Genomic DNA, 17,420 nt, shown 5'->3' on the forward strand with positions numbered 1-17,420 from the left:
AAAGCAGGGCTATACACTTAAATTCATTCGCCGTCCCCCGCGCTTTCAAGCCCGGACCGCGACGATAGTGAATGCGGAAGTAGCACACCTACTTCACGCAGAAATAGCAAAGCTGCTGTGCAAAGGGGCTATAGAAAAGATACCGCCTTCTCTGAGCGAGTCAGGCTTTTACAGCCAATATTTTCTCGTACCCAAGAAGGACGGAGCCTTCAGACCTATCCTAGATCTGAGACATTTGAACTAAGTGCTTGCGAAAAGACCATTCAAAATGCTTACGACCAGGAAAATCCTCGCGCACGTTCGCCCGAGGGACTGGTTTATTTCTCTAGATCTGAAGGATGCCTATTTTCAGATTCAGATAGTACCCCGTCACAGGCAATTTTTGAGATTCGCCTTCGACGGTCAGGTATATCATTACACCGTCCTGCCGTTCCTGCCGGCCTGTCCCTGGCACCCCGTACAATTACAAAGTGCATGGACGCGGCGCTCGCCCCCCTGAGAAGTCAGGGGCTGCGAATAATGAACTATCTGGACGATTGGCTGATATTGGCACAGTCAGAGACAGAACTGCTATCTCACAGAACAGTGCTTCTCAGTCATCTGGAAAGCTTGGGTCTCACGGTCATCTGGACCAAGAGCTCATTACTGCCCAGCCAGTCAATTTCCTTTTTAGGAATAGCACTGGACTCGGTGACCATGACGGCTCGTTTATCGACACAGCGCGTGCGCCGTGTTCGCCACCTAGCCGCATCTTTCCAGGAGGGCAGCTTTCTCCCTTTGAAAACATTTCAAAGAATGTTGGGCTGTATGGCATCAGCTGCAGCGGTGCTCCAGCTGGGCCTACTGCGCATGCGCCCGCTCCAACGCTGGTTGAATGCTCGCGTGTCCCGCCAAGCCTGGGTGTCTGGCGGCCAGAAAATCAGAGTGACTCAGGCCTGCATAGCAGCTCTGCAGCCCTGGTTAGTGGCCGACTGGTACCAGTAGGAAGTAATGATGGGAACCATCTCTTATCGTGAAAGTCATCTCGACAGACGCGTCCAACTCGGGTTGGGGCGCGCTGTTCGAGGGCAGACCGGCCTTTGGCCAGTGGTCAGACCAGGAGAAGGGTTTTCACATAAACTGTCTGGAAATGATAGCGGTCGAGAACTCGCTGAAGTGCTTCCTCCCGTTCATACAGAACCAGCATGTTCTTGTCCGCTCGGACATCATGTCTGTGGTATCCTATGTAAACCGTCAGGGCGGTGTCAGATCCAGAAATCTCTGCAATCTGACGGAACGTCTCCTTATTTGGTCTCAGATGCACCTGCGCTCGCTGAGGGCGGCGCATGTGCCTGGCCATTTGAACGACGGCCCAGACAAACTGTCCAGGGACAATGTTCCCCAGGGGAATGGTCTCTGCACCCCCAAACGGTCCAGAAACTGTGGCACCTATTCGGCAGAGCAGAAGTCGACCTATTTGCGTCAAAAGACAACGCTCAATGCCCGACGGTCTTTTCGAAGGACGAGGACGCGCTGGCCCAGGTTTGGCCCAGCCTCCCGCTATATACTTTCCCTCCGGTCTCTCTGTTGCCACAGGTGATCAGGAGAATCAGGGAAACGCGCCACTCGGTGCTCCTCATAGCCCCGTGTTGGGAGAATCAGATTTGGTTCCCGGAACTAGCACGGCTGTCACATTCAGCTCCGTGGCCGAATCCGGTGAGGGCAGATCTCCTCTCTCAGGCTCGCGGCACGATCTGGCATCCCCATCCAGAGCGCTGGTCTCTGCATGCATGGTTGATCAAACGGGTACTCATTGCCCTGCCAGAAGAATGATGAACACGATCACGCAGTCTAGAGCCCCTTCCACGAGAAGGCTCTACGAGTCTAAATGGTCGGTGTTCTCTGGATGGTGCACCGACAGAGGTCTGGACCCGTGGACATGCGGGGTGGCGCATCTGCTCACCTTCCTACAAGAGCTCTTGGATAAGGGAAGGTCCCCATCCACGCTCAATGTATACGTGGCGGCCGTGGCAGCGTTCGCAGAATCGACGCACGGCCAGTCATTGGGAAGACACGAGTTGGTCATCCGCTTCCTTAGAGGAGCTAGAAGGATGAATCCGCCGCGCCCCCCGTCGGTTCCCATGTGGGATCTTTCATTGGTCCTCGAGGCCCTGAAAGCTTTTCCATTTGAACCACTAGACTCCGTGGGGTTGAAATATCTATCACTGAAAACCGTCTTTCTGACTGCACTGTCGTCAGTAAAACGTGTAGGGGACCTGCATGTGCTGTCTGTCAGCGCGTCGTGTCTTGAGTTCGGACCGAATGACTCCAAAGTCATCCTCGAAACAGAGCCTGTCCAGATGGATAGTAGACGCTATAGCGGCCGCTTACACGTCAAAAGGTCTGCAATGCCCTCTGGGCATCAGGGCTCATTCCACGAGAGGCGTGGCTTCTTCGTGGGCATGGTCCAGTGGAATTTCTATCCATGACATATGTGTAGCGCCAGGCTGGAGCTCCCCGTCTACCTTTGTCAGGTATTTTATAACCTAGAAGTTCCTGCTTTGCAGGCTAATCTGTTGTCAGTCTGAATGAGAGGTGTATTCTGCCCAGATCTCCTGCTCAGATCACTCTCACATGACTCAGCTCTCCTGGTTGAGCTGCACTAAGTAGGGTATGTGCCATGTGCTTATAAAGACCGGCACGCTGCTCTGCATTCCCTATGTGTACTTATGTACAAGTGATGGCCCGCGTGGCTGGCAACCTTATTTTTTCCACTTATGGGGTTCCCCTGAAAGCTCGGGGTCTCATGTGGATGCTTGGCACGCACGGCGTTGACAAAGTGTTCCCGTAGCGTAAGCTAAACTAACGCAATACGAGACAACCTCTCATAAGAGAACGATACTCGGTTACTAACGTAACCTCGGTTCTCTCTAGAGAGGGAACGAGTATTGCGTAACCGGCCGTGCTCGCGCCACGAGCGACTTCGCTTCAGTCGACGAAAACCAGGGAAGTCAGCCTACAGCCCCTAGTGTTATACGCTAAGCCACGCCCATTCAGGCGGGCTGTGACGCTATGAAGGCGCGGGCACCCTTCATTGGGCGTGACGTCACGCCGGGCTCACTGGTAGGCTGCAGCATTTGCCCGCAGGGCAGCCAATGAGCACGCGAGATGGCCTGCTAGCTGCTGCACTGCGTTGACAAGGAATACAAAATTAAGGATAAATTTTTGGCTTCAGTATCTCGAGAAGATGAATCTTTCCCCTAGCGTAAGCTAAACTTACGCAATACTCATTCCCTCTCAAGAGAGAACCGAGGTTACGTTAGTAACCAAGTATCGATTTCTTAAAAGTTGTTTAAAAAAACTCTTTCTTGTAGGCACACACAGATGTCAAGATTCAGTCAATGCATCTCAACAATGGTGACAAGCAGAATATTCAATTATGAAAAGTAAATTACATAGACAATTCAGATTATAATTTATTCATACCGCAATGCATGATGGGAGCAATTAATGAGTTTTGATTGGTGGCAGCCACTGCAACATGCTTTATTATTGTCACCATTGTTGAGATTCACAGGCTGATTATTGATGTCTGTTTTTCTAAATAAATTAATTTGAAAGTGTTTTGTTCAGAACAATGTTTATTACATATTTAGGATTATAAGAAAAATTCTGATAATCATATGCTGTAGAATCACAAAGCTGGTGCTCACAAGTTAAACCAAACTATCTCAATAAGTTTCACTTTTCAGATCACAGCATGATTATGCTTTATATAACAGCCGCTCTGAATAGTATTGCAGTTTAAATTTTATAGCACTTAAGAGAGCACTGTCCAACGGCTAGTTTCGATTTCTCCCATTATTCGGGCAATTTGCGTTTGCTGTGTTAATTGCTGGGCAGAAACACCAACTGTTAAACAGATATAAACTCGAAGTGATCCAGAACAAGGCCAGGACAAGCGGTCAGTCCGTGAACAAGACAAGAGCGCGCAAGTCGTTTTTCTGAATATCCAGTTCTCCTGTTGTTTCAGTGTAGTATCTACCACAAGGTAAGGTTGTTTTCGATTTTTTGGTTATTTTCTTTTTTTGCCTTCTCACAAATTTGTATTTTAATTAGACGCGTTCCCACTTTATATAACAGCCGCTCTGAATAGTATTGCAGTTTAAATTTTATAGCACTTAAGTGAGCGCTGTCCAACAGCTAGTTTCGATTTCTCCCATTACTCGGGTAATTTGCGTTTGCTGTGTTAATTGCTGGGCAGAAACAGCTGTCCTCACTCAGGCGTTAGTACGCATTATATCTATTTAGTGTGCGCGCTGTCGCGGAAGCGCCAGCGGAAGCGTTCAGCCTCCTCGTGTGAAGACCGACTCGGGTAAAGACCATCGACTCTACCTGTGCGACTCTACCGAGAAAGGACTCCGGCAAGGCACTTAAGTATCGTCTTCTGTCCTTTTCCTTTCCCACTTCTATCGTATTTCCCTTTCACAACATGTGCTTTCAATACATCCCTGTTGTCTCTCGACAACGTGCACTCATCACGCACAGAAGGCAGCGCAATACTGCTAATCTGCGTCCCATTCTCTTATCCACACACACACCTCTCTCTCTTTCTATGGGTCTATGGAATTGTCAGTCAGCAGTCAATAAAGCTGACTTCATTCCAGCCTTTGCATCTCATTCTACTCTTAATATATTGGGCTTGACTGAGACCTGGATCCGTCCAGAAGACTCAGCAACCCCTGCTGCTCTCTCTAACAACTTCTCTTTCTCCCACACCCCTCGCAAGTCTGGGAGGGGTGGGGGTACTGGTCTTCTCATTTCTAACAACTGGATATACTCAACTCTCTCTTCTCTATGCAATAACAACTCGTTTGAATATCATGCAATTACAATTACAACTCCCATTAGGATCCATATTGTAGTTATTTATCGCCCCCCAGGTCAACTGGGAAGCTTTGTTGAGGAGCTGGACGTGCTCCTGTCCTCTTTCCCTGAGGATGGCACCCCACTCGTAGTCTTTGGTGATTTCAACATTCATCTAGGAAAGGCGTATGCCAGTGTTTCCCAAACTTTTTTCAGTCGAGGCACCCTTTGAAAATTTAGAAAAATTTGTGGCACCCTACACTAGTGTTGTCACGATACTACTTTGATACTATACCTTGAAATGTATTGATTTTCTTACCACAGGGAATAACTGCCGTAAATAGGCCTACTGTCATATAGATATTTTTTAATATTATCAATTTTTTTGTCCATCCATTTAAAGTCTAGGAAATCATTAATTTCTTCTGCAGAGATCACTTTACATGATGACATATTTAATTAAGGCTTTTATTCATAATTCAGCAAAACATTGCTCAATTACCATTGCAAATCTCACCTAAATGTTTGCTCACTCAGTGTAGGCCTATTTGTGTTTTTATATTGGGATAATTTTGTTATAATTGCATAAGATAGCTTGTTTTTAATATATTTTATAATGTAATAATTTCACAGTTAATCTCCAAATTAATGTATAAACAACATAAAGACAGTATATTTTAAATAATTGTTTAATGGCATCTTTTTTATGAATGAAGCCCAGTATCACTGATACCAATACTGCTACTGATGTCAGGAAAACACAGAAATTGAATAAAGTTATCAAACACTTTACAGTCTTCACTGCATAAATAATAAATTAAATATAGATGAATCCTTATTAAAGCTACAAGCGTTCTTTAGTCAAGAGCAGTGAGTAATTTTCTCTGTTACCTGTTCTTTGATTCTGTTGTCACTGCTGCACTTGTTTATCTCACACGCGTCCCATCTTCTCACAACTCTAATTTAAGATTTTAACTAATTTAAGACTGCTCTCATGAGGATACTCAACAAAACGGACATTTTGGCATAACTGTGTGTTATTATTCGTTCAAGCACGAAAGAGAAGTCGATTCTGGCACGCGATGCGCGTCGTCCTGTGTCAGCAGGACATTCACAGACAGCGCGTTCTCTTTTGTCTTTTCGCGGTTGCATGGTTTAAAAGCATTTGCATGAATAAGAACGTCATTATATAATGTAAGGCTAGCCAAAGGATGACATAAAAAAACGGATGCTGCGTTAATTGTGTTTAAATATTTTTTAACGCGTAAAACTGTAAAACATTCATCGCACGCGTTACCGTTGACAGCAGCACGGACATAACCGATGTGTTTGTGAATATGCGGCAAGACGGACACTGTGACAATGTTTCGTGTGTATTTGACCGTAAGCGCAACAAGCCATGAAAAAGAGGCAGCTTTAGTGTGGACGCTGGGAATGAAGCACGGGAATGAAGCACGAGAATGAAATCATGCGGAACCCCCGCAATTCAACGAACGCAGAAAACTTATGATTTGCATTTTTTATTATAAATTTGTGTGCATTATTTGTTGTTAACGATGCGAGATTGATGATACATTTATTATTATTTTTTTTACACATTTTAGCAATTTTAAAATGTTTAATGGAGTTTTTACACGGCACCCCTGCTCTCGCCAGAAGGCACCCCAGGGTGCCGCGGCACCCCGTTTGGGAAACGCTGGCGTATGCAACAGACTTCATCTCTCTTCTAGCCTCAATTCGATCTCAAACGGCTCATCACCAAAGGTACTCACAGGTCAGGCAACCAACTGGACGTGAATTACACACGCAACTGCATCACAGACAACATTTTGGTGAAACCTCTCCATGTTTCAGATCATTTCCTCATTACTTTCAATCTACAACTCACTACCCATGCTCCACCAACTCCCCTACAAGTTACTTTCAGACGTAACCTGCGCTCACTTTCTCCTTCCCATCTTTCCTCTGCTGTGTCATCTTCTCTTCCCTCACCCTCACAATTCTCATCTCTAGATGTGAATACCACAACAGATACTTTTTTGCTACACTTTAACTTCTTCTTTAGACAATATCTGCCCTCTCTCCTCCAGGCCAGCACGCGCTACTCCCTCTAACCCCTGGTTATCTGAGGTTCTTCGTAAGCACCGGACCAAACTCAGGGCAATGGAGAGGAAATGGCGCAAATCAAAAGACAGTCTGACCTGAGTATGTATCAGTCTCTGCTCTCTTCCTTTTCTGCTGATGTTCACACTGCAAAATCTTCATATTTCCACAGCAAGATCAACAGCGCCTCTAACACACGAACACTTTTCAAGACATTTAACTCTCTCCTCTGTCCACCTCCACCATCACCCACCTCCTCTTTAACTGCTGATGACTTTGCTAACTTCTTCACCAACAAAACAACAACCATTAGCAGCCAGTTCTCAACTCCACACACACAGGAACCCAAACCATCCTCTCCCACTACCAGAAACCTTCTCTTTACCTTCGCTCCGCTAACCGAAGAAGAAGTATCTAAACTTCTCCTCTCCAGTCATCCTACCACCTGCCCTCTAGACCCCATCCCCTCACACCTTCTACAAGCCATCTCTCCCACACTCCTACCAGCACTCACACACATCATCAACTCATCCCTCCACACTGGCATTTTCCCTACAGCATTCAAGCAGGCTCGGGTAACTCCACTGCTTAAAAAAACAACATTAGACACATCACTTTTAGAGAATTACAGACCTGTCTCTCTCCTACCATTCATTGCGAAAACACTTGAACGAGTTGCTTTCAACCAAGTGTAATCTTTCCTGTCTCTGACCAACCAGCTAGATGTCAACCAATCTGGCTTCAAGAAAGGCCATTCAACCGAGACTGCACTACTGTCGGTCACAGAAGCCCTGCAGATCACAAAAGCTGCTTCCAAATCTTCAATTCTCATTCTGCTGGATCTTTCTGCTGCCTTCGACACTGTGAATCATCAGATCCTTCTGTCCACCCTCTCATCACTGGGCATCAAAGGAACTTCCCTCCACTGGTTTGAGTCCTATCTCACAGGTAGGTCCTTCAGGGTTGCATGGAGAGGCGAGGTATCCAAAGCACATCGAGTGACCACAGGGGTTCCCCAGGGTTCAGTGCTTGAACCCCTGCTCTTCTCCATCTACACCACATCATTGGGACCCATCATACAGGCACATGGTTTCTCTTACCATTGCTATGCTGATGACACCCAGCTCTACCTCTCATTTCAACCAGATGATCCCACAGTAGCTGCCCGTATCTCAAGCTGTCTGGCGGACATCTCAGCATGGATGAAGGAACATCACCTGCAGCTCAACCTGGCAAAGACTGAGCTTCTCGTCCTCCCTGCCAAGCCGTCTCTACAGCACGACTTCACTATCCAGCTAGAGTCATCCTCAATCACCCCATCAAGGTCGGTCAGAAATCTTGGAGTAATATTTGATGACCAGCTGACCTTCACAGACCACATTACAAAGACAGCTTGATCATGCAGGTTTGCAATGTATAACATCAGGAAGATCAGGCCTTTCCTAACTGAGCATGCAACACAACTTCTCGTCCAGGCCCTGGTTATTTCTAGGCTTGATTACTGCAATGCTCTTCTAGCTGAACTTCCATCATGTGTTACTAAACCTCTACAAATGATCCAGAATGCTGCAGCCCGCCTTGTCTTCAACGAGCCCAAAAGGGCTCACGTCACTCCTCTGTTCATCTCACTGCATTGGCTACCACTCGCTGCTCGCATCAAATTCAAAGCTTTGACACTTGCTTACAGATCTACCACAGACTCAGCTCCTTCCTACTTTCACTCCCTACTACAAGTCTACATCGCTACCAGAAGCCTACGATCGGCCAAGGAGCGACGGCTCATGGTGCCATCACAGCGAGGCACTAAATCACTCTCCAGAACATTCTCATTCACGGTTCCATGCTGGTGGAATGATCTCCCCACCCTCGTCCGTAATGGAGAATCCCTGACAGCATTCAAAAGTCAACTGAAAACTCATCTCTTCCGTGAGTACTTAACATTAAAAAAAATTATTTTTTTTTAAAAATGTAAAAAAAAAAATTCTTCTCTTTTAAATATTTCCTTCCCTTTTAAATCTTCCCTCGTCTGGCTTTTGCTACTCTGAGCAATGCCTGAACTTTGTATTTTGAGCACTTCTTGCGTCATTCTTCCCTCTTCACGATGACTCGCTTGCTTTAGTCCTCAGATGTAAGTCGCTTTGGAAAAAAGCGCCTGCTAAATGACTAAATGTAAATGTAACACACACTGTCACTCAGAACACACTGAGAGTAAACACACTACACAACCCTCACTGAGATAACACACACTGTCACTCAGAACACACTGAGAGTAAAACACTACACAACCCTCACTGAGATAACACACACTGTCACACAGAACACACTGAGAGTAAAAACACTACACAACCCTCACTGAGATAACACACACTGTCACTCAGAACACACTGAGAGTAAAAACACTACACAACCCTCACTGAGATAACACACACTGTCACTCAGAACACACTGAGAGTAAACACACTACACAACCCTCACTGAGATAACACACACTGTCACTCAGAACACACTGAGAGTAAAACACTACACAACCCTCACTGAGATAACACACACTGTCACTCAGAACACACTGAGAGTAAAACACTACACAACCCTCACTGAGATAACACACACTGTCACTCAGAACACACTGAGAGTAAAACACTACACAACCCTCACTGAGATAACACACACTGTCACTCAGAACACACTGAGAGTAAACACACTACACAACCCTCACTGAGATAACACACACTGTCACTCAGAACACACTGAGAGTAAAAACACTACACAACCCTCACTGAGATAACACACACTGTCACTCAGAACACACTGAGAGTAAAAACACTACACAACCCTCACTGAGATAACACACAGACACTCAGAACACACTGAGAGTAAACACACTACACAACCCTCACTGAGATAACACACACTGTCACTCAGAACACACTGAGAGTAAAACACTACACAACCCTCACTGAGATAACACACACTGTCACTCAGAACACACTGAGAGGAAAAACACTACACAACCCTCACTGAGATAACACACACTGTCACTCAGAGCACAATGAGAGTAAAAACACTACACAACCCTCACTGAGATAACACACACTGTCACTCAGAACACAATGAGAGTAAAAACACTACACAACCCTCACTGAGATAACACACACTGTCACTCAGGACACACTGAGAGTAAAAACACTACACAACCCTCACTGAGATAACACACACTGTCACTCAGAACACACTGAGAGTAAACAGACTACACAACCCTCACTGAGATAACACACACTGTCACTCAGAACACACTGAGAGTAAACACAATACACAACCCTCACTGAGATAGCACACACTGTCACTCAGAACACAGTGAGAGGAAAAACACTACACAACCCTCACTGAGATAACACACACTGTCACTCAGAACACACTGAGAGTAAAACACTACACAACCCTCACTGAGATAACACACACTGTCACTCAGAACACACTGAGAGTAAACACACTACACAACCCTCACTGAGATAACACACACTGTCACTCAGAACACACTGAGAGTAAAAACACTACACAACCCTCACTGAGATAACACACACTGTCACTCAGAACACACTGAGAGTAAAAACACTACACAACCCTCACTGAGATAACACACAGTCACTCAGAACACACTGAGAGTAAACACACTTCACAACCCTCACTGAGATAACACACACTGTCACTCAGAACACACTGAGAGTAAAACACTACACAACCCTCACTGAGATAACACACACTGAGTGCAGATATCTCTTTTTGCGCATGCGCGTGCGATCTGTGTTTGTGTTTGGAACTCCGTCGAATTGATTCATTAATCCCTGATTTTCTTCTTTACCACTCATTTATAAACAAGCACTTTCTATTTTTATATCATGTGAACTTATCCTCGACACTATTCCTTATAAAAAACAATCGGATTGCTTTGATATCGCTACTTAGATCCAACTTTCCGAATCTCGGCTACTAGCCTTTAGCCCGCTAGCATTTCACGCGTGGCCTCGCGCCTATCGACCCTCTCATTTTACACCCGTTTGACTGAAAGGATACGTGTTATATCCATCATTTCAGTCCTAAATTAGTAGTGATATTGGTAGTATCACTACTAATTTACTGTTCATCTGTTATAATGGCGAACATATCGGATGTGTGTCTAACGTTACCTCTGAGTGCAGGTGAGGACACATTCGAGCTGGTTTCGGTACGATTGGAGCTGGAGTCGGTGGAGAAGCAGATCCGTGTTCTGCTGGTGAAGCAAGCCGAGCTGCGAGATCGGCGATCAACGCTTGAAACATCACGCGCCGATGCTCACAAGTCAGTGGTTAGTAACTTTTTGACTCCGACTTCGTCTACTCCGTGCGTTTCTCTGCCCAGGAGGACGCGATCATCTCTGCCTTCATTCACTCCGGCACCGAGGCAACACCACGGACCCTGGGTGATCCCACAGCGGAAGACACGAGCCAGGACCAGACCAAGGACTTCCCCCCCCCTCCCGGTCTTCGAGATCTCCACCCGGAACCGCTTCTCCCCTCTTCGCGAGCCGGAACGTGACGCCGCCGTGATCATCGGCACTTCCATGGTCCGTCATGTCCATGCTACCTCAGGTAAGCGTAAGGTGCGCACTCACTGCTTTCCTGGTGCTCGTGTTCTTGATGTCGCTGCACAGATTCCCGAGATCCTGAACGGTGACGAGCGCGTCGGAGCTGTGGTCCTACACGCGGGGACGAACGACATCAGGCTGCGGCAGACGGAGGTTCTGAAGAAGGACTACAGAAGCCTGATCGAGACGGTTCGCAGCACATCGCCTGAAGCAACGATCATCGTGTCTGGACCGCTTCCCACGTACCGACTAGGACAAGAAAGGTTCAGTAGATTATTTGCTCTAAATGAATGGTTAATGTCATGGTGTAATGAACAGAAACTGCTCTTTGTAAATAATTGGAATCTGTTCTGGGAGCGACCTAGGCTCTACCGTGCTGATGGCCTGCACCCCAGCAGAATCGGAGCGGCTGTTCTGTCGGACAACATCTCCAAGACGTTACACACCATATGACTAGTAAGTCAAAGTCCAAATCACAGTCTTTGCTGTCCCAACTTAATTGATATAAGTAGTGTAGAACATTATATAGAAACTGTGTCTATTCCTCGCTTAGTGAGGCCAAACAATAAATCTAGTGTAGGATCTAGCAAAAATCTTATTGTAATTAAACCAGAAAATCTAAATATCAGTGAACAAAAACAACTTCTAAAGCTAGGTCTTCTAAACATTAGATCGCTCACACCTAAGGCGGTTATTGTAAATGAAATGGTCACAGATAATAGTTTCGATGTACTTTGCCTTACTGAAACCTGGCTTAAACCAAATGATTATTTCGGTCTAAATGAGTCCACTCCACCAGGATACTGTTATAAGCATGAGCCCCGTCTGATCGGTCGTGGCGGCGGTGTTGCAACAATCTATAGAGATATTCTTAATGTTACTCAGAAAACAGGTCACAGGTTTAATTCGTTTGAAGTACTTGTGCTAAATGTTACGCTCTTAGATGCAAGAAACAAATCCATATTATCTCTAGCCTTGGCTACCCTATATAGACCTCCAGGGCCCTATGCTGATTTCCTAAAAGAGTTTGCAGAGTTTCTCTCAGATCTATTGGTCAATACCGATAAAGCAATAATTGTTGGAGACTTTAACATACACGTAGATAATACAAATGATGCGTTAGGGACTGCGTTTACAGATTTATTAAACTCCTTTGGGGTCACGCAAAACGTCAGTGGTCCCACTCATCGTCTAAATCATACACTAGATTTAATTATATCATATGGAACCAATCCAACTGATATAAATATTATACCGCAAAGTGATGATCTCACTGATCATTACATGGTAACTTGTATAATACGTACTGCTGAAATTTGTCACGTTGCGCCACGTTATCGACCAGGCAGAACAATCCTTCCAACCACTATAGATAGATTCTCAAATAGCTTACCTGATCTATCTCAGCTGCGCAGTGCACCCAAACAAACAGATGAACTAGAGGAAATGACTAGCAGTTTGAGCACCATGTTCTCTAGTACACTAGATATTGTTGCACCAATTAGATTAAAAAAGGTTAGAGAGAAAACTAAAGCACCATGGTACAACAGTGCTACGCATGCAATCAAGAGAGAAACTCGTAACTTAGAGCGTAAATGGAAACAAACTAATTTAGAGGTCTTTAGAATCGCGTGGAAAGACAGTATGTCACGTTATAAAAAGGCTCTAAAAGCAGCCAGGGCTGAGCATCTCCGCAAACTAATAGAAAATAACCAAAATAATCCAAGGTTTTTATTCAACACCGTGGCTAGACTAACAAATAAACAAACATCACCAGAGCAAAATATTCCATTACAATATAGTAGTAATGATTTTATGAATTACTTCAATGAGAAAATAGAAAGCATCCGAAACACAATTGTAAATATACAATCCTCTATGATGTCTTATGATTCAGCCTCAATTATGGCCCCTCTAGAACAACTACACCGCTTTACAACTATAGGACAGGAAGAGCTAAATAAACTTATCATTGCATCGAAACCAACAACATGTTTATTAGATCCAATACCCACTAAACTACTGAAAGAAGTGTTACCTGTAGTCGAAGAGCCTCTTCTTAATATTATTAACTCGTCTTTATTTTTAGGTCATGTTCCAAAAATATTCAAGCTGGTAGTAATAAAACCTCTCATTAAGAAACCGCAATTAGATCCAAATAACTTAGCAAATTACAGACCCATCTCAAATCTTCCATTTATGTCTAAAATACTAGAAAAAATTGTGTCCGCTCAATTGTGCTCTTTCTTACAAGAAAATGATATCTATGAAAAATTCCAGTCGGGATTCAGACCGCATCATAGCACAGAAACTGCGCTAGTTAAAATTACAAATGATTTACTTTTAGCTTCTGACCAAGGCTGTATCTCAATACTAGTTCTACTCGATCTAAGCGCTGCGTTCGACACTATCGATCATAAAATACTCCTGGATCGACTACAAAACTACACTGGTGTTCAGGGACAGGCATTAAGCTGGTTTAGATCTTACTTATCAGACCGTTACCATTTTGTCTGTCTAAATGGGGAAAAATCAAAGATAACGTCAGTAGACTATGGAGTGCCGCAAGGATCTGTGTTAGGCCCTCTGCTATTCTCAATATACATGCTGCCACTTGGTAATATTATAAGAAAACATGGAATTAATTTCCACTGTTATGCTGATGACACTCAATTATATATCTCATCACGACCAGATGAAAACACTAACTTATCTAAATTGACAGAGTGTCTAAATGATATAAAATGCTGGATGACGTGTAATTTCCTGCTATTAAATTCAGATAAAACGGAGGTACTACTTATTGGTCCAAAAAACTACCCACAAAATCCCTTACAATACAACTTTAATTTAGAAGGATGTCCTGTTACTTTATCCACTACAGTAAAAGACCTGGGTGTTATACTAGACCGCAACTTGACTTTCGAAAATCATATTTCATATATTACAAGAACAGCCTTTTTCCACCTTAGAAACATTGCTAAGCTACGCAACATGCTATCTGTTTCTGATGCAGAAAAGTTAGTTCATGCATTCATGACATCGAGACTAGATTACTGTAATGCTTTATTAGCTGGCTGTCCTGCATCCTCAATCAACAAGCTACAGTTAGTGCAAAATGCAGCTGCTAGAGTTCTTACTAGATCAAGAAAATATGATCATATAACTCCTATTTTATCATCTCTACACTGGTTACCTATTAAGTTACGTATCAATTACAAAGTATTCCTACTGACCTATAAAGCCCTAAATGGTTTAGCTCCTGCGTATTTAACAGACCTTCTATCGCCATACAATCCATCGCGCTCTTTAAGATCACTAAATTCGAGGCTTCTGGTCATTCCTAGGATATCTAAGTCCACTAAAGGAGGGAGGGCGTTCTCGCATTTAGCTCCTAAACTCTGGAATAGCCTTCCTGATATTGTACGAGACTCAGACTCGCTGTCCCAGTTTAAAACTAGATTAAAGACGCATCTCTTTAACCAAGCATTCACTTAATGCTTAACCTTTGATACTGCTGAATCAGTTCGAATGCATTAACATTATGAACATCAGCTATGCTAATTATTTCCCATCTGCCTTTCTGCTGTTATCTCGGGACGCTAGTCCCGAGGTAAATAGCGTTCGTCAGCTCCAGTTTGTATCCAGCCTCTCACGGAGACTTCAGATGCCCCAACGCCTGTGAAGAGACGACTCGACGCCTGTGAAGAGACGACTCAAAGCCGGCGATATGTTATGCCATAAATTAATACTTGATTAACTAACTGTATTTTTCTATGTACATTTCCGAAATGCAATTTCTGTAAAGCTGCTTTGAGACAATGTGTATTGTGAAAAGCGCTATACAAATAAATTTGAATTGAATTGAATTGAACTGTCACTCAGAACACACTGAGAGGAAAAACACTACACAACCCTCACTGAGATAACACACACTGTCACTCAGAGCACAATGAGAGTAAAAACACTACACAACCCTCACTGAGATAACACACACTGTCACTCAGAACACAATGAGAGTAAAAACACTACACAACCCTCACTGAGATAACACACACTGTCACTCAGAACACACTGAGAGTAAAAACACTACACAACCCTAACTGAGATAACACACACTGTCACTCAGAACACACTGAGAGTAAAAACACTACACAACCCTCACTGAGATAACACACACTGTCACTCAGAACACACTGAGAGTAAACACACTACACAACCCTCACTGAGATAACACACACTGTCACTCAGAACACACTGACAGTAAAACACTACACAACCCTCACTGAAATGACACACACTGTCACTCGGAACACACTGAGAGGAAAAACACTACACAACCCTCACTGAGATAACACACAGTCACTCAGAACACACTGAGGGTAAAAACACTACACAACCCTCACTGAGATAACACACAGTCACTCAGAACACACTGAGGGTAAAAACACTACACAACCCTCACTGAGATAACACACACTGTCACTCAGAACATACTGAGAGTAAAAACACTACACAACCCTCACTGAGATAACACACAGTGTCACTCAGAACACACTGAGAGTAAAAACACTACACAACCCTCACTGAGATAACACACACTGTCGCTCAGAACACACTGAGAGTAAACACACTACACAACCCTCACTGAGATAACACACACTGTCACTCAGAACACACTGAAAATAAAAACACTACACAACCTTCACTGAGATAACACACACTGTCGCTCAGAGCACACTGAGAGTAACAACACTACACAACCCTCACTGAGATAACACACACTGTCGCTCAGAACACACTGAGAGTAACAACACTACACAACCCTCACTGATATAACACACACTGTCACTCAGAATACACTGAGAGTGAACACTACACAACCCTCACTGAGATAGCACACACTGTCACTCAGAACACACTGAGAGTAAACACTACACAACCCTCACTGAGATAACACACACTGTCACTCAGAACACACTGAGAGTAAACACACTACACAACCCTCACTGAGATAACACACACTGTCACTCAGAACACACTGAGAGTAAACACTACACAACCCTCACTGAGATAACACACACTGTCACTCAGAACACAATGAGAGTAAAAACACTACACAACCCTCACTGAGATAACACACACTGTCACTCAGAACACACTGAGAGGAAAAACACTACACAACCCTCACTGAGATAACACACACTGTCACTCAGAACACACTGAGAGGAAAAACACTACACAACCCTCACTGAGATAACACACACTGTCACTCAGAGCACACTGAGAGTAAACACACTACACAACCCTCACTGAGATAACACACACTGTCACTCAGAACACACTGAGAGTAAAACACTACACAACCCTCACTGAGATAACACACACTGTCACTCAGAACACACTGAGAGTAAACACACTACACAACCCTCACTGAGATAACACACACTGTCACTCAGAACACACTGAGAGGAAAAACACTACACAACCCTCACTGAGATAACACACACTGTCACTCAGAACACACTGAGAGGAAAAACACTACACAACCCTCACTGAGATAACACACACTGTCACTCAGAACACACTGAGAGTAAACAGACCACACAACCCTCACTGAGATAACACACACTGTCACTCAGAACACACTGAGAGTAAACACAATACACAACCCTCACTGAGATAGCACACACTGTCACTCAGAACACAGTGAGAGGAAAAACACTACACAACCCCCACTGAGATAACACACACTGTCACTCAGAACACACTGAGAGTAAAACACTACACAACCCTCACTGAGATAACACACACTGTCACTCAGAACACACTGAGAGTAAACACACTACAC

At 44.3% G+C, this 17,420-nt stretch overlaps 1 protein-coding gene across 2 annotated transcripts; it reads left to right on the top strand.

Moving 5' to 3' along the window:
* The first annotated feature begins 3,780 nt into the window (after positions 1 to 3,780).
* LOC143711118 (uncharacterized) lies at positions 3,781 to 15,438 on the top strand. 2 transcript variants are annotated; one of them, XM_077202453.1, is made up of 5 exons: positions 3,781 to 4,030; positions 6,936 to 7,050; positions 7,668 to 7,896; positions 8,095 to 8,874; positions 11,145 to 15,438. In XM_077202453.1, the coding sequence occupies exons 4-5, from the start codon at positions 8,361 to 8,363 to the stop codon at positions 12,020 to 12,022; spliced, it is 1,392 nt and encodes a 463-aa protein (XP_077058568.1). In that variant the 5' UTR covers positions 3,781 to 4,030; positions 6,936 to 7,050; positions 7,668 to 7,896; positions 8,095 to 8,360; the 3' UTR covers positions 12,023 to 15,438. The 2 variants fall into 2 exon arrangements, with proteins under 2 accessions (XP_077058568.1, XP_077058569.1); XM_077202454.1 differs by lacking the exons at positions 3,781 to 4,030; positions 6,936 to 7,050; positions 7,668 to 7,896 and having other exon boundaries at positions 8,642 to 8,874; positions 11,145 to 12,025; positions 15,176 to 15,438.
* The last annotated feature ends 1,982 nt before the right edge of the window (positions 15,439 to 17,420 follow it).

This window comes from Siphateles boraxobius, unplaced genomic scaffold, assembly GCF_051911475.1.
Source record: "Siphateles boraxobius isolate OS27281-9 unplaced genomic scaffold, OSU_SipBor_1 49, whole genome shotgun sequence".
Taxonomy (NCBI): Eukaryota; Metazoa; Chordata; class Actinopteri; order Cypriniformes; family Leuciscidae; genus Siphateles; species Siphateles boraxobius.